This window comes from Pelecanus crispus, chromosome 18 (genome assembly GCF_030463565.1).
Source record: "Pelecanus crispus isolate bPelCri1 chromosome 18, bPelCri1.pri, whole genome shotgun sequence".
Taxonomy (NCBI): Eukaryota; Metazoa; Chordata; class Aves; order Pelecaniformes; family Pelecanidae; genus Pelecanus; species Pelecanus crispus.
The window spans coordinates 425,287-445,485 of NC_134660.1; the positions used below are offsets into that span (position 1 = coordinate 425,287).

The 20,199-nt window shown below is 70.7% G+C and overlaps 1 protein-coding gene across 1 annotated transcript; it reads left to right on the top strand.

The window, feature by feature from the left end:
• The first annotated feature begins 33 nt into the window (after window positions 1–33).
• On the top strand, window positions 34–18,916 carry HDAC5 (histone deacetylase 5). The gene is made up of 26 exons (XM_075723003.1): window positions 34–121; window positions 1,308–1,439; window positions 7,598–7,818; window positions 8,806–8,938; window positions 9,051–9,165; window positions 9,264–9,391; window positions 9,497–9,628; window positions 9,990–10,102; window positions 10,690–10,821; window positions 11,266–11,485; window positions 11,620–11,840; window positions 12,234–12,503; window positions 13,241–13,397; window positions 14,236–14,369; window positions 14,440–14,560; window positions 14,667–14,716; window positions 14,796–14,903; window positions 15,616–15,671; window positions 15,776–15,863; window positions 15,961–16,080; window positions 16,170–16,267; window positions 16,609–16,727; window positions 16,810–16,943; window positions 17,159–17,243; window positions 17,870–18,023; window positions 18,877–18,916. Exons 1-26 carry the CDS (start codon window positions 34–36, stop codon window positions 18,914–18,916), a joined length of 3,369 nt encoding a protein of 1,122 aa, XP_075579118.1.
• Window positions 18,917–20,199: the final 1,283 nt, after the last annotated feature.

Below are 20,199 nucleotides of genomic sequence, written 5' to 3' on the forward strand. Positions count from 1 at the left end.
GTTCCGTCACGTGACGGCGAGTGACGTCACCGAATGTTGTTGTCGGGGCGGGCGGGGCCGCGCTGCAAAGATGGAGGGGCGGCGGGGCGCGCGCGGGGCGGCGCGGCCGGGGACGGCGCAGGTACGGGGGTCGTGCAACGGGGGGGGGGCCCGGGCAGTGCGGGGGGGCCGGGAATCGCGGGAGGGGGGGGCACGGAGCGATGCGGGGCGGGGGGAGCGGCGGCGGCGCGGTGCAGCGGGGGGGGGGGGGCGTGCAGTGCGGGGGGGGGGGGCGTGCAAAGCGCGGGGGGGGCGTGCAGCGGGGTTACGGCGTGCGGGGGGGGCTGCAGCGCGGGGAGCGGGCGGGGGGCGCCGTGCAGCGGGGCGGGGGGGTGCGGGGCGGGGTGGGGGGGCTGCAGTGCCGGGGGGGCGGGGCGGGGGTCCCCGTGCAGCGGGGTTGCGCCGGGCGGGGGGGGCCGAGCGCCAGCTCCGCAGCGCGGGCCGTGTGCGGGGGGGGGGGCGTTGCACCGCGCCGGGCTCGGGTCTGCCGGTAGCGCCCCCGCCCCCCCCGTGGGGTCCGTGGCGCCGCTGGCAGCCGAGCGTGGCCCCCACGCGTGGCCCCCCCCCCCGACCCCCGTCTCGGGGCGATGCCTGGGGGGGGGCTGCAGCACCGGGGGCCTCGCAGCGGGGGGGGGGGGAGGCAGGCCAGCCCCCAGCGCGCCCCCCCCGGGTGCGTGTGCCCCCCCCGTGGGGCTGGGCCCGACCCCCGTGGGGTGGCCCCGCGGGGGGGTCCCAGGGGCTGCGCTTCCCCGCTGTTCTCCCCGGGGTCCCTGTTTGGGCCCCCCCCCCCCCCCTTTTCCTGCAGAGCCTTGTGTAACGCTGCCCCCCCTCGGGTCCCCTCTGCCCCCCCCCCCCCTCGGGTCCCCTCTACCTCCCCCCCTCGGGTCCCCTCTAACACCCACCCCCCCCCCCCGGGTCCCCTCTGCCCCCCCGGTCCCCCTGCCCCCGGGGGCAGCAGGGCCGCATCCTGCCACGGCCGGTGGGCGCTGGGGGGGGCACGGTGCCGGGTCTGGCCCCCAGCAGATGCTCAGGGAATTGGGGGGGGGGCACACGACGCCCCGCGGCGCTGGATCCGTCCCCCGGCTCTGCCCTCGGGGGGGTGCTCGGGGGCCGGGGGGGACACGCGGGCGCTGGATCCGGCCCCCGGCTCCGCGATGCTCTCGGCCCTGAGCAGCCCGGGCCCCCCCGCTTGGCGCTGGGGGGTTCTCATGGGGGGCAGCGGGCGGGGTGGGGGCCGGGGGTGCTGACGAGGGCGCTTGGTCCCGCAGGGCTCCCGGGCGGCGCGGGCACGGTCCCAGCGCCCCGGCCGGCGCTGACGGCCTCTCCGGACAGCCGCCTCTCCGCCTCCCCCCGGCACCGCCGCCGCCCGCCGCCCGCCATGGACCCCCAGAGCGACGCAGGTGAGAGCCGGGGGCGGGGGGCTGCGCCCAGCCCTGCGCCGGGCATCGTCCGCGTCCCCGTGCGCGGGGGCCGGGTCCCTGCCGCGGCCCCGGAGCCCCCCACCCCGCCCCGGCACCCATCGGGCGTCGTGGGGGACGGGGACAGGCGTGCCAGCGCGGCGCCTGACCCGGCGTGGCACACCGACACCGCGCCCGCCGCCGCGCGGCTCGTTAGCGCCCGCGTGGGTGTCACCGTGCGAGACGGGCGCGTGCGGAGCGGCGGCGGGCGACGGCGGTGCCGGGGCTGTGCCAGGTGCTGTGCCGAGCCGCCCCCTCCCCTGCTTATCCCGGGCTCCCGGCACCCGCCCGCCGCGGAGGGGAAACTGAGGCAGGGGGTCAGGTCAGCGCCGCGGCACGGGTCGCACGCCACGGCTGCTTCGGCTCCGTACGGGCGCAGCCCGGCGCGCCGCTCGGCGGCGGGGCCCTGCGGCGGAGTGCTTCGGCTCCGTACGGGCGCAGCCCGGCGCGCCGCTCGGCGGCGGGGCCCTGCGGCGGAGCCTGACGTGCCGGGACGCGGGGTCCCCTCGGTGACATCCCGCAGCAGCACACGGGGACAGCCTGGGTGACCGCGGGCCGCCGCGAGGGCCGTGCCCGCGCTATATCGGCTGCCGCTGGCTCCTGGTCAAAGCCGCCCTGTAATTAGCCCGCCGGGAATTCCGGCGACATCTGGACGCGCGTGCGGCCCCCGGCGCTCGGCCGGGCAGAAGCGGCTCCGCCGACCCCTGCGGCTGCCCGCAGCCCTCAGGGCGCTCGGGAGGGGAAACTGAGGCACGGGGTGGTGGCCGGGACCCCCATCCCGCTCGATGGAGCCGGGGACTCGCCGTCGGTTTGGGACAGGTTGTGTGTGTCCCCGCCGTCCCCAGACCCCCCCCCCGGTGCCGCTTGCCCCCGGCGCTGCCGCTGCCCGTTAGCCGCCTGCCGGTATTTTTGGAGCGGCCGCGGGGCTGGAACACCGCCCGGCCGTGCCCGGCACGGGGCTGGCACGCGGCACGGTGGCACGGGGACGCGGCCCGGCCGCCTCTGCCCGTCCCCGCGGTGCTCTCCTCGGTGTTCCGTGGTTCTGGATCCGGCTGGGGCTGAGCCTGGGGGGCTTGGGGGCCCCCTCGGGAGATGCTTTCCTGGGATGAAGCCCTTCGGCTGCTGTGATGAGTTGGGCAGGGCTCAGCCGGGCATCCCCGGGGGCCGCGTCTGTCGCAGGGATGTGGCGGGGGCACCCCTGAGCCCGGGGGGTCCCCAATTGCCCTTTGGGTGCTTGGCGTCCCCCAGGGCTCTCCGCTTGCGCCCCTTTCCCACGCTCGCCCCAAAGCTGGGCTGCATTTGGGGGGGCTCCGGCAGGAGCCGAGCGTCCGCCGTCATCGCCTGCATGGCGGTACCGCCCCGGGGGGTGTGGGCACCCCGCTCCCCTCCATCCCTCCCGGGGGTGCCTGGGGGTCCCCCCTCCCCTCCCCATCCCCCTGAGGGTCCCCCCGTTCCACAGATGTGCCCCCACCACTGGAGGGGGCTGCCTGCGCCGGGGCGCTGGCCCGTGCGTGCCGGGGGGGTCCGGCAGCCGGGAGGGCTCGTTCCCGTGGCCTCCTGCCCGCTGGCGGCACCAGAAATAGCCGGGCTGACGTCAAGCCCCAAAGCACCCCGGGGGGGCGGGGGGCCGCGGGGCGGGGGGGCAGCCCATAAATATCCCGGCTATTAAAAGCCTCGGCTTGGGATTAACGTGCTGGTAAATAAACGTGGCTGGTGCCGGCGGGGGGGTTACGCGCGGCCGGAGGGGCGGCAGCAGGGTGCGTGGGGGGGTCCCCGTCCCCGGGGGGGTCGCCGCCTCTGCCCGCCGTCACCCCGGCCCCGCTGAGCCGCTTCGGGTCACTGATCCGGCAGAAAAGGTGCTGAGTCGGCGTCTGCGCCCCCGCGCCGGCCCAGGGACCCCCGTCCCCTTGGGGGGCTCCGTGGGGGGGGGTCACGGGTGGGGTGGGGGCCAGTTGCCTTCGCTTTCCTGGAGTGGGGGCTAATCCCCCTCTGCGTAACGCGGATTTTGTCCCCGGCAGCGCTGTGGATTAACGTCCCCAGCAATTAGGGGCTCAGCGGGGAGGGCGGGATGGGGCCGGGGGTGCCCGGGGGGGGGTCGTGGCGATCCCGGCCCTGCCGTGGGCCCCCCGTGCAGGGGCAGCCCCTCTCCCCCCCATCCCCAGGGCGGTTTGGGGGTGCAGCCGGGTGGCCCCGGCGGGGGCCGCGTGGCGGGGAGGGGGACACGGCACACCGCCGCGTCCCACGGGAGCCGTCGTGGCTCCCCCCGGCACGCCGCCCTATTTATAGCCGGCTCCTCCCGTGCGCCGGCTATTTCCAGGCGCCGGGGAGAAGAGCCCGGACGGGGCTGGGGGGGGGACGACCGCGGGGCGGCTGCGGGCCGGGGGGGCCGCTCTGCCCACGGTGGGGGGCCGGACGCGCGCCCCTTGCCCCTAACTCCGGGAATGCTCGGTGGCCGACGGCTCGCCCGTACCGAGGAGGGGGCCAGGGTTGGGGGGCTGAGGCTGGGGGGGGGACATGCCCCAGGGCCCCCCCCCGATGCTGCAGCCTGTTTACGAGAGGGACGGCTGTTTCTCTGCAGAGGGGGGGTCCGGCCACGAGCCCTCGCTGGAGCTCCTGTCCCGTGCCCAGCTCCACGCCGCCCTCCCCGCCCCAGGTGAGTGCTGGGGGGTCCCGGCCCCCCCATCCCCCTCCCAAACCCAGCGGCATCCCGCCCAGCACCGCTCTTGTCCCTGAGGGTTGGGGCATTCTGGCTACGTGTCCCCCCCCCGGTGCTCTCCCCTGTCACAGGGCTGGGGCGGGTGGGGGGCGCAGCCGGGATGTGCCCCCCGGCATCGCTCCCATCCCGGTGATGGCAGCGGCGCCCTGGGCCAGATCCTGCCCCGAGAGCCTGGTGCCCGCGGGCAGCGCTTCCCCCGCCAATGAGTTTTGGGGTGCCCTGTCCTCGGGGTAGATCGGCCGTGCCCGGGGGGGGGGATCGCCCCGGTCCCCAGCCCCACGGCAGCCGGTGCCGTGCCCGGGGGACAGGCGCCCACCGGGGATTTTTAGCGCCAGGTCCCTGAGCCGCTCGGTGCCCACCGTGGTCCTGGCTGTGCCGGGGGATCGCGGCGTCGCCCCGCCGGGATGTGGGTTCCTCGGCTGCTCCGCGCTGGCTTGGGGGGGCGGATTTGGGTGCTGGGTGCGGCCGCCCAGGGGTGGGTGCTGCCGTGGTGGCACGGAGTGCGGAGAGGTGGCCGCGGTCTGGCACCGGGGGCTTAAGCGTGGCACGGTGGGGGGCTGCGGTGGGGCACAGTGTGATGGTGTGGGGGTGTGCATGCCCTCACACGGGTGTGCAAAGGGGAGAGCTGCTCTCCTTGCACGGGCATGCATGGGTGTGCAAGGGGGAGAGCTGCTCTCCTTGCACGGGTGTGCATGGGTGTGCAAGGGGGAGAGCTGCTCTCCTTGCACAGGTGTGCCAGGGGGAGAGCTGCTGTCCTTGCACGGGCTTGCATGGGTGTGCAAGGGGGAGAGCTGCTCTCCTTGCACGGGTGTGCCAAGGGGAGAGCTGCTGTCCTTGCACAGGTGTGCATGGGTGTGCAAGGGGGAGAGCTGCTGTCCTTGCACAGGCGTGCATGGGTGTGCAAGGGGGAGAGCTGCTCTCCTTGCACGGGCGTGCATGGGTGTGCAAGGGGGAGAGCTGCTCTCCTTGCACAGGTGTGCATGGGTGTGCAAGGGGGAGAGCTGCTGTCCTTGCACAGGTGTGCATGGGTGTGCAAGGGAGAGAGCTGCTCTCCTTGTACGGGTGTGCCAGGGGGAGAGCTGCTGTCCTTGCACGGGTGTGCATGGGTGTGCAAGGGGGAGAGCTGCTCTCCTTGCACGGGCGTGCACGGGGCTGACTCCTTGCACGGTCGACCCCAGCGCCGGCAGCGCTGCCCGCCCTGGCCTGCCCCGCGGCCCCGTTACCCGCAGGACACCCCCCTTGCACCCCCGTGGGGGGGTCCCCCCCTGCAGGGGGAGCTGGTGCACTGGCCTGGGGGCCCTTTGGTTTGGGGGTGCCGTGGGCACCGAGGGGTTAAGCAGCCCCCGTGCATCCCGGGGAAGGGGCCGGATCCCCGGATCCGTGGGGGCTGGCGTGGGGCTGCGGGCTGGTGGCACAGGGTGGTGGCCCCCACGGCAGGGTGGTGGCCCCGGCCCCTCGCCAGCCCAAAGCCACTTCTGAGCCCCTAAGTGCAGGTTTGGCTGGGGCTGGGCCGGCTCCTGCCCCGGCCCCTCCCGGGGCTATTTTTAGCCCCCCCGGGTGCCACCCCCCCCACCCCGCTGCTGGGTGCTGCCACCCCCCATCGCACACCAACACCCACTGGAGGTGCGTGTCCCCAAAATGGGGGGCTGCAGGGGCACCCCTATGCGCTGCCCCAAATCTGCCCCCGGGTGTGGGGCAGCCCCAGGGCCAACCCCCCCGGGGGTGAGTTGGGATGGGGGGGGCTGGGTGTTCCCCCTGCCCCGCGGCCCCTCTTGCGTGTCAGGGGGGCTGGCACTGACTGTGGGGCTGCTTGGCGCTGGGGGCACTGGTACATACTGGGGGGGCTGGTTCATGCTGGGGGGGGCCGGTGGGTACTGGGGAGTGCGGCGTGGTACTGGGAAAGGGGCACCGGCAGGTTCTGGGGGGGCTGGCAGAGCGGGGGGGTCGGTGCCCGAGCTCCGCGGCACGATGCCGGTGACGTCCGCGGGTCCGTCCCGGGCACACGTCAGTGCCCGACGTGCAGCCGCGCGCGCCGCGGGGGGCCGGGGCGCATTAGCATGCAGCGCGCGCCCCCCGCCCCCGCCTTCCTGTTTGCGTGGGGATGGGGTCCCCCCCCCGCCGGACCCCTCGGAACGGGGAGGGGGCAGGGGCCCGGATGCCTGGGCTCCTTCCCCGCGTCCTTCGCTGGGGGGGGGGCTCAGGGCTTGCTGGGGGGGTTCTGCCTGTCCCTGGGTTGGGGCTTTAGGGGGGGATGTGTTGGGAGGGGGCGCGATCCTGCCCCCCCCCCGGCTGCCCTCGGGGCCAGTTGTTGCAGGGTGCAGCTGTGGGGGCTCGGCTCATGGTGACCCCCCTGTTTTTTGAGTGGTGGAGGGAAACTGAGGCACGGGGCTGATCCAGGGTCCTTGGAGCTGGTGGGAGACCCCCGGGGTCCTGATGGGAGGGGCTGGTCCCTGACACCCCCCCCTCAGCAGCCCCCAAAATGCCCTCCATTGCTGGGAATGCCCAGCCTGCTCCCTGAGCATGCCCCAGCTGCCCCCCGGCCCCGGGACACCCCCAAACTACCCCCTAGGCGTGCCCCTGCTGCCCCCCACCCCTGGGACACCCCCAAACTACCCCCTAGGCGTGCCCCTGCTGCCCCCCACCCCCGGGACACCCCCAAACTACCCCCTAGGCGTGCCCCTGCTGCCCCCCACCCCCGGGACAGCCCCAGACAGCCCCCTATGCGTACCCTAGCTAACCCCCATCCCTGGGACGCCCCAAAACACCTGCAGCTGCCCCCCATTGCTGGGGCACCCCCCCAAAACTGCCCCTGACTGCTTTCCATCCCTGGAAAAGCCCCTGAATTGCCCCATCCCTGGGGCACCCCCAAACTACCCCCTGAACATGCCCCAACTCCCTCCCCATCTCTGGAACATCCCCAAACTGCTCCCCGCTCCCCCCCATCCCTGGGACACCCCAAACTGCTCCCTGCTCCCCCCCATCCCTGGGACACCCTAAACTGCTCCCCACTCCCCCCATCCCTGGGACACCCCAAACTGCTCCCTGCTCCCCCCCATCCCTGGGACACCCCAAACTGCTCCCCCCCATCCCTGGGACACCCCAAACTGCTTTCCCCCCCCCATCCCTGGGACACCCCAAACTGCTCCCAGCTCCCCCCCATCCCTGGGACACCCCAAACTGCTTCCCCCCCCCATCCCTGGGACACCCCAAACTGCTCCCAGCTCCCCCCCATCCCCGGGACACCCCAAACTGCTCCCAGCTCCCCCCATCCCCGGGACACCCCAAACTGCTCCCCGCTGCCCCGTCCCTGGACACCCCAAACTGCTCCCTGCTCCCCCGTCCCCGGACACCCCCGAGCACCCCTAAGCCTGGCGGGTGCCTGCAGGGGCGGAGGGGCCGGCGGAGGCGCGCGGGGCGCCCGAGGCGTGCGGGGAGCGCCGGGGGCCGGGTCTGGACGCGGCGGCGCGGGAGCGGCAGCTGCAGCGGGAGCTGCTGGCCCTCAAGCAGCAGCAGCAGCTCCAGAAGCAGCTGCTCTTCGCCGAGTTCCAGAAGCAGCACGAGCACCTCACCCGCCAGCACGAGGTCCAGCTCCAGAAGCACCTCAAGGTGGGCTGGGGGCGATGGAGCTGTCGGGGGGCACGGCCTGTTGGGGGTGATGGGGCCGTTGGGGGGAGATTGAGGGTGATGGAGCTGTTGGGATGTATTGGGGGTGATGGAGCTGCGGGGCATGGCCTGTCTGGGGTGATGGAGCTGTTGGGATGTATTGGGGTGATGGAGCGATGGGGCATGGCCTGTCTGGGGTGATGGAGCTGTGGGGCAAGGCCTGTCGGGGTGATGGAGCTATTGGGGACGTGTTGGGGGTGATGGAGCTGGGGGGCATCACTTGTCTGGTGTGATGGAGCTCTTGGGATGTATTGGGGGTGATGGAGACAGGGGGCATGACCTGTTTGGGGTGATGGAGCTGTTGGGGGGAGATTGGGGGTGATGGAGCTGCAGGGCATGGCCTGTCTGGGGTGATGGAGCTGTTGGGGGGAGATCAGGGGTGATGGAGCTGCGGGGCATGGCCTGTCTGGTGTGATGGAGCTATTGGGGACGTGTTGGGGGTGATGGAGACAGGGGGCATGACCTGTTTGGGGTGATGGAGCTGTTGGGGGGAGATTGGGGGTGATGGAGCTGCAGGGCATGGCCTGTCTGGGGCGATGGAGATAGCGGGGATGTATTGGGGGTTATGGAGCGATGGGGCATCACCTGTCTGTGGTGATATAGCTGTTGGGGATGTGTTGGGGGTGATGGAGCCGGGGGGCATCACTTGTCTGTTGTGATGGAGCTCTTTGGGATGTATTGGGGGTGATGGAGCTGGAGAGCATCGCTTATCCGCAGCCATGGAGCCTCTGGGGAGAGATTGGGGGTGATGGAGCCATCGGGGGGGTGACGGAGCCATAGGCCATAGTGTTCCTTGGGGTGCTGGAGCTGTGGGGTGTCGTACCCTGGCGTGCTGGAGTCACGTGGGGGGGTCGGGGCAGGGTGCTGATCCGTGGAGGGGGTGGGAGATGGGGGGTGTCGGTCCCCGAGCCCGCCCGTGCGGTCCCGCAGCAGCAGCAGGAAGCGCTGGCCGCCCGCCGGCAGCAGGAGCTGGAGCGGCAGCGGGAGCGGCAGGAGGCCCTGGAGCAGCAGCAGCGCCTGGAGCAGCTCCACGCCCTGCGCACCAAGGACAAGAGCCGCGAGAGTGAGCGGGGGCTGGGGGGCCGTATGGGGCCGGGGGGCTGGGGTGGGTGTGGGTGCGGGAGGCTCCGGGGGGGCATGTGCTGCCCCCCCCATCCCAGCCGCGTCCCCCCCAGGCGCCATCGCCAGCACGGAGGTGAAGCTGAAGCTGCAGGAGTTCCTGCTCAGCAAGACGAAGGAGCCGGGCACCGGCCCCCCCAACCATTCCCTCCCCCAGCACCCCAAATGTTGGTAGGTCACCCCCGAACCCAGACGGCCCCCCCCAGACCAGGACGGGGGGGGACCCAGGCGTCCTAGTGGGGTCTCTGCCGCCTTCGCCCCCCCGCCAGGGCTCACCACACCTCGTTGGACCAGAGTTCCCCCCCCCAGACCGGCAGCCCGGGGACGCCCCCCTCCTACAAACTCCCCCTCCTCGGCACCTACGACGGCCGGGATGATTTCCCGCTCCGCAAAACCGGTGGGTGCCCGACAGCCGGCGGGCGGGTGCCGGGATGGGGGCGGCGGGGGGGGATGCCGGGAGCTGTGCCGGGGCTAACTCCGCTTCCCGGGTGCCCCCCCGCAGCCTCCGAACCCAACCTGAAAGTGCGCTCGCGGTTAAAACAGAAGGTAGCGGAGAGGAGGAGCAGCCCCTTGCTGCGGAGGAAGGACGGCACCGTCATCAGCACCTTCAAGAAGCGCGCCATCGAGATCACGGGTGAGCCGGGGGCGCCGGCTGCGCCGCCTGCCTCGGTTTCCCCAAGTCGCCGGGCGCTTCCCACGCGGCGGGGGGGCCTCCGGCCGGGACCCCGCGTGCTCTCCCCGCCTGCCAGGGCGCGCCCGTGCCTGCGTAACGTGTGTGCACACGCGTGCTTTTGCGATATGCGTGCTTGTGCAATGTGCGTGCACTTAGTGCTCACGCGTTTGCACACTTTTGCGTGCGCGTGCACGCTCGGGCGCAGGCTGCCCCGTCCCTCCCGTGGCTGTGCACCCTGGCAGGGGTCCTGGGGCGGGCTGGGGGCGGCGGCGGCCCCCCCGTGATGGCCGCGGCCCCCCCGTGACGGCCGCTGGCCCCGCAGTGTCCTCGGTTTGCAGCAGCGCCCCGGGCTCCGGGCCCAGCTCCCCCAACAGCTCCCACAGCGCCATCGCTGAAAACGGCTTCACCGGCTCCGTCCCCAACATCCACGCCGAGGTAGGAGCTGCGAGGGGTGGCACGCGCGCGTGTGGGGTGCGTGCCGTGAGCGTGCAAGGGGTGCACGTGTACGTCCGGGTGTGTGCCATGAGCGTGCTCAGGGTGCACATGTGAGTTTGGGTGCGTGCCGTGAGCGTGCAAGGGGTGCACGTGCACGTCCAGATGTGTGCCATGAGCGTGCTCAGGGTGTACGTGTGCGTCCGGGTGTGTGCGGTGAGCGTGCTCAGGGTGCACGTGCACGTCCAGGTGTGTGCCATGAGCATGCTCAGGGTGCGCGTGTGTGTTCAGGTGTGTGCAGCCGGGGTGTGTGCTGAGGGCGCACGCGTGTGTGTGGATGTGCACTGTGAGCATGCTCAGAGTGCACACGTGTGTTCAGGTGTGTGCAGCCAGCGTGTGCATGTTTGGGGTACACACATGCGCTCAAGCGTGTGAAGCCGGTGTGTGCGTGTCCAGGTGCATGTGTGTGCTCAGGCGCATGCAGCCAGCGTGTGCTCCCAGAACCGCAGGTTGTGCACGTCCGTGGCGTGTTTTGGCACGTGCGTGTGCATGCTCACGGCATGTCCGTGCCGTGTCCCCCCGCTCCACAGCAGCTCCTGCCCCAGCACCGAGCCCTCACCCTGGACGGCGCCAGCCAGCTCAGCCTCTACACGTCCCCGTCGCTGCCCAACATCTCCCTGGGGCTGCAGGCCACCGTCACCGTCACCAACTCCCACCTCAACGTGAGTGGGGCCGGTGCGGGGGCTCGGCGTGGGGACCCTGTGCCCCGTGGGGGTGGCATGGGGACCCGGACCCCCATAGGGGCGACGCGGGGACCCCACGGGGGGTGGCACAAGGACGCGATGTCCCGTGGGGTGGCCCGGGGACCCTGTGCCCGTGGGGCGGCTGTTGGGCAGGAGGGGGGTTCCAAGCCAGGAACCGGGCCCCCCCCATCGCTCGGGGCTGGGCTTGTGCCTCAGTTTCCCCACGGGAGAGAAGCCGAGGCTCGCGGCGGGAGGACTGGCAGCATGCCGGTGTCCCTAGTTTGGGGTGCTCCAGGCTGGGGGGCGCGGGGTTGGGGTGGGGGCGTCACCCAGCACCTCACGGGGTGACGATGGGTGGGAGCATCCCTCTGCCCCCGCGTGCGGCTGCCGGGGGGGCCACGGTGCCGTCCTCCGTCCCTGCAGGCGTCCCCCAAGCTGTCGCCGCAGGCGGAGGCCGAGCGCCCGGCCGTGGCCGCCCTGCGCCCCGGGGCCGCCCTCACCGGCAAGTTCCTGAGCACCTCCTCCATCCCGGGCTGCCTGCTGGGGGTGGCCCTGGAGGGGGACCCCCCCGCCGGCCCCGCGTCCCTGCTGCAGCACGTCCTGCTGCTGGAGCAAGCGCGCCAGCAGAGCACCCTCATCGCCGGTGAGTCCCCCGCTCCGCCTCGGTTTCCCTCGCCCTGCCTCAGTTTCCCTTGCTGGCAAACCCCTTCCCTGCCCCCCCAGATGGTTTTTGGGGGGGCGTTGGGACGCCCCGCTGACCACGGCCGGCTCCCGCAGTGCCGCTGCACGGGCAGTCGCCGCTGGTGACGGGGGAGCGCACGGGCAGCGTGCGGACGGTGAGCAAGCTGCCGCGGCACCGGCCCCTGAGCCGCACGCAGTCGTCCCCGCTGCCCCAGAGCCCCCAGGCCCTGCCCCACGGCGCCCTGCCCCACGGCGCTCTGCCCCACGGTGCCCTCCAGCACCACTTCCTCGACAAGCAGCAGGTCCAGCTGGGCAAGGTGGGGCAGGGGCTGCCGTGGGGCTGGGAGAGGGACTGGCGTAGGGCGTGGGGTGGCCATGGGGCTGGCACTGGGTGGGCATGGGGTGGCCATGGGGCATGGGGTGGGCATGGGGCATGGGATGGGCGTGGGGCGGGTATTGGGTAGCTGTAGGGTACGGGGTGTGCCCAGGGTGGATACAGGGTGGGGATGGGTGCAGTGCGTATGTGGGGTGGCTACGGGGCATGGGACAGGCGTGGGGTGGACATGGGATGGGTGTGGGGTGCGTTGGGCTGGGCACGGGGTGGGTATTGGGTAGCTGCAGGGCACGGGGGGCAAAGGGCAGGGGCTGGCACGGGCAGGGGTGCTGGGGGGGGCAGTTTGGCCCCCCCGCACCCACCACCCGCTCCCCAGCTGCTCCCCAAGCCGGGGGAGCTGGCGCGGCAGCCCCCGACCCACCCCGAGGAGACGGAGGAGGAGCTGACGGAGCAGCAGTCCCCCCCGCCAGGGGAGGGGGTCTCCCCCGGCCCCCCCCTCGCCACCCCGGACACCGGGGACCCCCCGGAGCAGCTGCAGGACCCCGAGGGCTGCGGGCTGCCCCACGAGGAGCCGGGTGACAGCGGGGACGAGGCGGAGACCCCCGGGGCCCCCGACGTCACCGAGCTGGGGGTCACGTACAAGCAGGTGAGCCCGTGGATCAGCGCGGGGGGGCCCCAAACATCACCGGCTCCCTAAATGCCCCCTGCTCAGTTCTTGCACAAGCATCCTGCACGTGAGCATCCCCTTTGCACAAGCATTCCTTGCATAAGCATCCTGCATGAGTGTCCCCTTTCTATGAGCATCCCTTGCACGAGTGTTCTGCGCATGCGTGCCCTTTGCACGAGCATCCTCCACGAGTGTCCCCTTTGCATGAGCATCCCTTGCACAAGCATCCTGCGTGAGTGTCCCCTTTGCACGAGCATCCTGCGTGAGTGTCCCCTTTCTATGAGCATCCCTTGCACGAGTGTTCTGCGTGCGAGTGTGCCCTTTGCACGAGCATTCTGTGCATGTCCCCTTTGTACGAGCATCCTGTGTGAGCATCCTTTGCACGCTCACCTCTTGCACGAGCATCCCTCACCTGACCGCCTGGTCCCCGGCTCTCGGCCAGCCGTGCCCCCCCCCCCGGCTACCTGGGGGCCGGGCCCCCCCGCGCGCTGCCGCAGCGATGACTCGGAGGGGCCGGTGACTCATCCCCCCCTCCGGCCTCCTGGCTCCGCCACCCCCGCACCGCGGCCCCCCCGGCCCCCGCCGTGACTCATCCCCCCCCACACCTCGGACGTGGCCGCCCCCTCCCCGGCTGGGATGGGGACGGGGACGCGCCTCGTGCCGGGCAATGGCTGCCGCGGGGGGCCGGGGCTGACGGGGGGGCCGGACCCCCCCAGGTGTTCCCCGAGGCACCGCTGCAGCTGTACCCTGCCCCCTCCCTGGGCGTCCTGGCGCTGTCCCACCCGGCCCTCGCCCGCACCCAGTCGTCCCCCGCCAGCGCCGGCATCAAGCCCCCCGCGCCCGACGGGCCCCCCAAGCACCTCTTCACCACAGGTATGGGGGGGACGGGGTGGTGGCTGGGGGGCTGCTGTCCCGTGGGGTGCCCCTGTCCCTCGGTGTGCCCATGGGGTGCCCCTCTCCTTTGGGGTGCCTGTGGGGTGCCCCTGTCCATTAGGGTGCCCATGGGGTGCCCCTCTCCTTTGGGGTGCCTGTGGGGTGCCCATGGGGTGCCCCTGTCCATTAGGGTGCCCATGGGGTGCTCAGGGGTGCCCCTGTCCCGTAGGGTGCCCATGGGGTGCCCCTGTCTTGTGGGGTGCCCCCATCCATTAGGGTGCCCATGGGGTGCCCAGGGGTGCCCTGTCCTGTAGGGTGCCCATGGGGTGCCCCTCTCCTTTGGGGTGCCTATGGGGTGCCCCTGGGGTGCCCCTGTCCATTAGGGTGCCCATGGGGTGCTCAGGGGTGCCCCTGTCCCATGGGGTGCCCCTGTCTTGGGGGGTGCCCCTGGGGTGCCCCTGTCCATTAGGGTGCCCATGGGGTGCTCAGGGGTGCCCCTGTCCTTTGGGGTGCCTGTGGGGTGCCCCCATCCATTAGGGTGCCCATGGGGTGCCCGGGGGTGCCCTGTCCTGTAGGGTGCCCCTGGGGTGCCCCTGTCCATTAGGGTGCCCATGGGGTGCTCAGGGGTGCCCCATCCCTTGGGGTGCCCAGGGGTGCCCCTGCTCCCCAGGGTGCCCCTGTCCCGTGAGCTGCCCCATCCCTTAGGGTGCCCGGGGGTGCTCCTGTCCCATGGGAACCCCCCCATCCCGCAGGGTCCCCTGTCCCTCGGGGTGCCGGGGGGTCCCCGGGGGTCCGGGGGGGCCGGTCCCAGGCGTGCCGCTGTGGCTGCCCGGCGCAGGCGTGGTGTACGACACGTTCATGCTGAAGCACCAGTGCGCCTGCGGGAACACCAACATCCACCCCGAGCACGCCGGCCGCATCCAGAGCATCTGGTCCCGCCTGCAGGAGACCGGGCTCCTGGGCAAGTGCGAGGTGAGCGCCCACCTCCTGGGGGTCCCCTCCTTGCCTTGGCGGGGTCTCACCCCCGTGCCCCCCTCCCCAGCGCATCCGGGGCAGGAAGGCGACGCTGGAGGAGATCCAGACGGTGCACTCGGAGCATCACACGCTGCTCTACGGCACCAGCCCCCTCAACCGCCAGAAGCTCGACAGCAAGAAGCTCCTGGGTGGGTGCTGGCGGGGGGGCGCGCCGACGCCTGGCTCCCTTTTTGGAGTCAGGGGGACGCTGTCCCCGCCCGCCCCGCCCCGTCACGGTGCTCTCTGCCCCACCAGGTCCCATCAGCCAGAAGATGTACGCGGTGCTGCCGTGCGGGGGCATCGGGGTGAGTGCGTGGTGGCAGCAGGGGGGTCCCCGGGCTGGGCGGGCCCCGCTGACGCGGCGCCGTGTCGCCCCCGCCGCAGGTGGACAGTGACACGGTGTGGAACGAGATGCACTCGTCCAGCGCCGTGCGCATGGCAGTGGGCTGCCTGCTGGAGCTCGCCTTCAAGGTGGCCGCCGGGGAGATCAAGGTGAGTGGGGTGGGCTGGCACACGCAGCCCCTGGGCCGCCTGCACGCTTGTGTGCGCGTGTACTACCCACGTGCATGCTCACCTGGGGGTGCAGCGGCCCGTATGCACACTCGTGTGCATGTGTGCTGCTTTCTTACACACTTACCTGGGGGTCCGATGATCCTCACATGCGCACACATGCGTGTGCTGTCCTTGCGCACCCGGATGTGCAAGCTTGCATGTGTGCGCGCTTACCTGGGGGTGTGATGGTCCTCAAGCATGCTTGCACGTGTGTGCTGATACCGTGCACGCTTACCTGGGTGTGCGCGGTGGCCCTTCCACGCACTTGCACGTGTGCAGCGTCCTCGTGCATGGTTACATGGGGGCGTGATGGCCTCTGTGCAAGCTTGCACATGTGTACAGCACTCTTGTGCGCGCTTACCTGTGTGTGTGCGATGGTCCTGAAGCAAACTTGCATTTGTGTGCTTGCACGCACACTCACCTGCGTGTGCGTGACGGCCCTGATGCACGCTTGCACGCGTGCCCTGTCCTTGTGCGTGCTTGTATAGGGGTACGCGATGGCATGTGTGCACGCTTGTATGTGTGTGCGCCACACTTGCGCATGCTTGCATAGGCGTGCATGACGGTCCTTGTGCACACTCGCCCGGGTGTGCGCCGCCACCCTCGTGCGTGCGTGGGCGCGTGCCACGCGTGTCCCTCTCTGTCCCCACAGAACGGCTTCGCCGTCATCCGCCCCCCGGGACACCACGCCGAGGAGTCCACGGCCATGTGAGCGCGGGGGGGGCCCATGCGGAGGGGGCCGTGCCGCGGGACCCCCGCCTTGGGGGGGACCCTGGGGCCACCCCGCTGCTCACCCTGGCCCCTCTCCCCAGGGGCTTCTGCTTCTTCAACTCGGTGGCGATCTCGGCCAAGCTGCTGCAGCAGAAGCTCAGCGTGGGCAGGATCCTCATCGTGGACTGGGTAAGGCCCCCCCGGGGAGGGGGACAGCGACCCCCCCAGGCGACAGGGACCCCGTGGTACGGGTGGGGGGTCCCTGACGCCGCGGGTGCCCCGGCAGGACATCCACCACGGGAACGGCACCCAGCAAGCCTTCTACAGCGACCCCGACGTCCTCTACATCTCCCTCCACCGCTACGACGACGGCAACTTCTTCCCGGGCAGTGGGGCGCCCGAGGAGGTACGGGGGGGCTGCGGAGGTGGGGGGGTCACCCCGTGCCCCCCCCCCCCCCGGCTGTGGCATTGGGGGTCACCCATGGCTGTGCCCAGGTCGGCAGCGGGATGGGAGTGGGCTACAACATCAACATCGCCTGGACTGGTGGCGTCGACCCCCCCATCGGGGACGTGGAGTATCTCACCGCCTTCAGGTGGGGGTCCTGGGGGGGTCCCCGTGTGCTGGGGAAGGTCCCCGTGCCCTTGGGGGGAGGTCCCCGTGTCCTTGGGGGGGGTCTCTGTGCCCTTGGGGGGGGTCCCCGTGTCCTTGGGGGGAGGTCTCCATGGCCTGGGGAAGGTCCCCATGCCCTTGGGGGGGTCTCCGTGCCCTTGGGGGGAGGTCTCCATGGCCTGGGGAAGGTCCCCGTGCCCTTGGGGGGGTCCCCGTGCCCTTGGGGGGGTCTCTGTGTCCTTGGGGGGAGGTCTCCATGGCCTGGGGAAGGTCCCCGTGCCCTTGGGGGGGTCTCCGTGCCCGGCCGTGACCCTCTGCCCCCAGGACCGTGGTGATGCCCATCGCCAACGAGTTCTCCCCGGACGTGGTGCTGGTCTCGGCCGGCTTCGACGCCGTCGAGGGTCACCTCTCCCCGCTCGGCGGCTACTCCGTCACCGCCAAATGTGAGTGGGGTCCGGGGGCGTCCCCAGGGCGGGGGTCCTGGCCGAGCTGCTTGTCACCCCCCCCGTCCCCGGCGTCCCCCAGGTTTCGGCCACTTGACGAAGCAGCTGATGATGCTGGCGGGCGGCCGGGTGGTGCTGGCGCTGGAGGGGGGGCACGACCTGACGGCTATCTGCGACGCCTCGGAGGCCTGCGTCTCTGCTCTGCTCGGCCTGGAGGTATGGGGGTCACCCATGGGCACCCCCCGACCTGGGGGGACTCCCCCTGCCACCCCCCGACCCCCGCGGGGTGCATCGGGGTGCGTGCCCTGTGCCCTGTGCCTCAGTTTCCCCGCCAGGTTGATGAGAGGGGCTCCGGTCCCGTCCCTGCTCTTGAGGGGGGTTTGGGGGTGCTGGTGGCAGGTTTGGGGGTCTTGACGGTTTCCCCACCCCAGCTGGAGCCCCTGGATCCGGCCCTCCTGCAGCAGAAGCCAAATGTGAACGCGGTGGCCACCCTGGAGAAGGTCATCGAGATCCAGAGTGAGACCCCGCGGCCGGGGGGGACGCGGACCCTGCCGGGGTCCCCGGGGGGTCCCTGGGGCTGCCCCTGCCACTGGGGGATGTGGGAGGGTCCCTGGGGCTGATTCTGTTGTGGGGGTGCATGGGGGGGGTCCCCAGGGCTGTCCTTGCCATCGGGGGATCCCAGCGGGTCTGTCCCTGCCTTGGGGGGACCTGAGGGGGTCCCCGGGACTGTCCCTGCCTTGGGGGGGCCCCAGAGGGGTCCCCAGGGCTGTCGGTGCCATGGGTGGGGGTCCTGGGAGGTCCCCAGGGCTCTTCGCTCCATGGGGGTCCCAGGGGGGTCCCCAGAGCTGCCCCAGGCGTGGGGGACACGGAGGGTCCCTTGGACTGTCCCCCCAATGGCAGTCCCATGGGGTCCCCAGGGCTGTCTCCTCTGGGGGGGTCCCAGGGGAGGTCCCCAGGGCTGTCCCAGCTGTGGGTGACACAGGGGGGTCCCTTGGGTCCCCCCGGGTTCTCCCCGCCGTGGGAATCCCGTGGGTCCCCCCAGGTTGTCCCCACCATGGGCGTTCTGGGGGATCCCTGGGTTGTCCCTGCCCTGGGGGTCCCGGGCCCCCCGGGGCCGCGCCCAGCCCTGCCCGCGCCTGCAGGCAAGCACTGGGGCTCGGTGAAGCGCTTCGCGGCCGCTGTGGGCTGCTCGCTGCTGGAGGCGCAGAAGGGGGAGGCGGAGGAGGCCGAGACGGTGACAGCCATGGCCCTGCTCTCGGTGGGCGCCGAGCAGGGGAGCGCCGACCCCCAGCCCAGGTACGGCCCCCCGGGATGCCCCCGGCTGTGCACGGAGCCACGCATGTCCTCGGGGGCATGCGTGTCCCTCGGGGCTGTGCATGGAGCTGTGTGTGTCCTCGGGGGCACGCGTGTTCCCCTGGGCCTGTGCATGGAGCCATGCGTGTTCTCGGGGGGGACGTGTATCCCCTGGGTTGTGCATGGAGCCACACGTGTCCTTGGGGGGATGCGTGTCCCTTAGGGCTGTGCACAGAGCCATGCGTGTCCTGGGGGGGCACGCATGTCCCTCAGGGCTGTGCATGGAGCTGCATGTGTCCTCAGGGGCACGTGTGTTCCCCTGGGGCTTTGCATGGAGCCACGCATGTTCTCGGGGTGGATGTGTATGCCCTGGGTTGTGCATGGAGTCACGCGTGTTCTTGGGGGGGATGTGTATGCCCTGGGTTGTGCATGGAACCATACGTGTCCTCGGGAGGATGCATGTTCCTCAGGGCTGTGCATGGAGCTACGCATGTTCTCGGGGTGGACGTGTATCCCCTGGGTTGTGCGTGGAGCCACGCGTGTCCTTGGGGGCATGCATGTCCCCCTGGGCTGCGTACAGAGCCACGCGTGTCCTCGGGGGGAGGCGTGCTCCCCTTGGCTGTGCACGGAGCTATTCGCGTGCTTGGGGCAGATGCGTGTGTCAGGGAGCACGCGTGTCCCTCAGGGCCATGCCTGGAGCTGCCCACGTCCCCGGGGGGACACGTGTCCCCCCAGACTGGCACGTCCAGCCCGTGGACGATGGGGAACGGGGGGTGGCGGGGCCGTGGTTGCGGGGGGCCGGCGGCGGCCGTGCCCGGGGCCCAGCTCCTGCATCGCTGCCTCTGCCCCCGGCCAGGCCGGCGGAGGAGCCGATGGAGGCCGAGCCCACGCTGTGATGCGCCGGCCCCTCGCCGCACGGCCGAGATTTTTTCCGTTTCCGAAAAAGAAAGAAACACCAAGAAGAGAAGAAAAACACACACACACACAAAAAATCACATTAAAAAAAAAAAAAACACATTAAAAAAAAAAAAAAAAAAAAAAAAAACCCAACCCTGCAATGGAAGAAACCAGGAGGAAAAACAGAAAAAAGAGGAAAATATTTTCTTTTTCTATTAAAAAGAGGAGAAAAACACAAAAAAAATACCACCCCCCGTCCTGTTGGACCCCAGCTCCACGCGGTGTTTGCGGTCGTGTCTCTTGTGCAGCATCGGTTCCACCAGCACCCCCGCTCCTCCCGCCGCCCGCCGTCAGTCCGTCCGTCCGTCGGGTTTTCCCGTCGCTGCCCGGGCCTCCCCCCCGGTCCCTGCCGTGGCTCCTCTCTCTTTATTTTTTTTCTTTTTTTAGGGGGTCTTCCTCATTTTCTCCCCTTTTTTTTTCCCACTCGTTCCCTCCCCGGCTCTGGCGTCCGTCCCCCCACCGGGGGGAGGCGATGGGAAACATTTGTGCCTTTAATTAAGTCGTCGTCTTTTTTTTTTTTTTTTTTTAATGCCTTAATTTCCCTGTGATTTTGGGGGGTTTCTCAGTTTTCTTTTTTTTTTTTTAATTTTCCCTTGGCGTCCCCGTTTCGGAGGGGGACACGAGACGCAGGGGACGGGCCCCGTCCCTTTGTCACCCTGGGTCAATGGGTGACGGATCCCAGCACCTTTGTTGGGATAAAACTTTGTCCATTCCTAAAAGAGAGGAGGAAAAAAGACAAAAAAAAAAAAAAAAGGGAAAAAAATACTTAACTTTTCCTGTTACTTCACCAGCCGGAGGGGACTTGGAGGGATTTTAGCTTTAAAAGAGAGAGAGAGGGGAAAAAAAAAAAACCACACAAAACAAAGGTATATAATTTTATTACAGATGTATTATTTAATAGTATTTTTTTAATGGGTGGCACCGGCTGCGGTCCCGGGGCGGAGGGGGAGGACGGGGATGGCGCTTCGTGTTTTAAGTTATTCCGGGGGGTTTTGGGGTGGCTCCGGGGGGTCCCCCAGTCGGGGCGGCGGGGATGGGGGGGGTGTCCCCTGTCACCTCCCGGGGGGGACCCCAGCTTGGGGCGATGAGTGGGGAGGAGGAAGGGGGGGGCACCGCTCCGGCTGTCCCCAACTCTGGGGACACCCCTTGGGTGGCGGCCCGGGACCCTCCCCACCCCTCCCCTTCTGGCGGGGGTCGCAGCCCCTGCCCGGGAGGGAGGAAA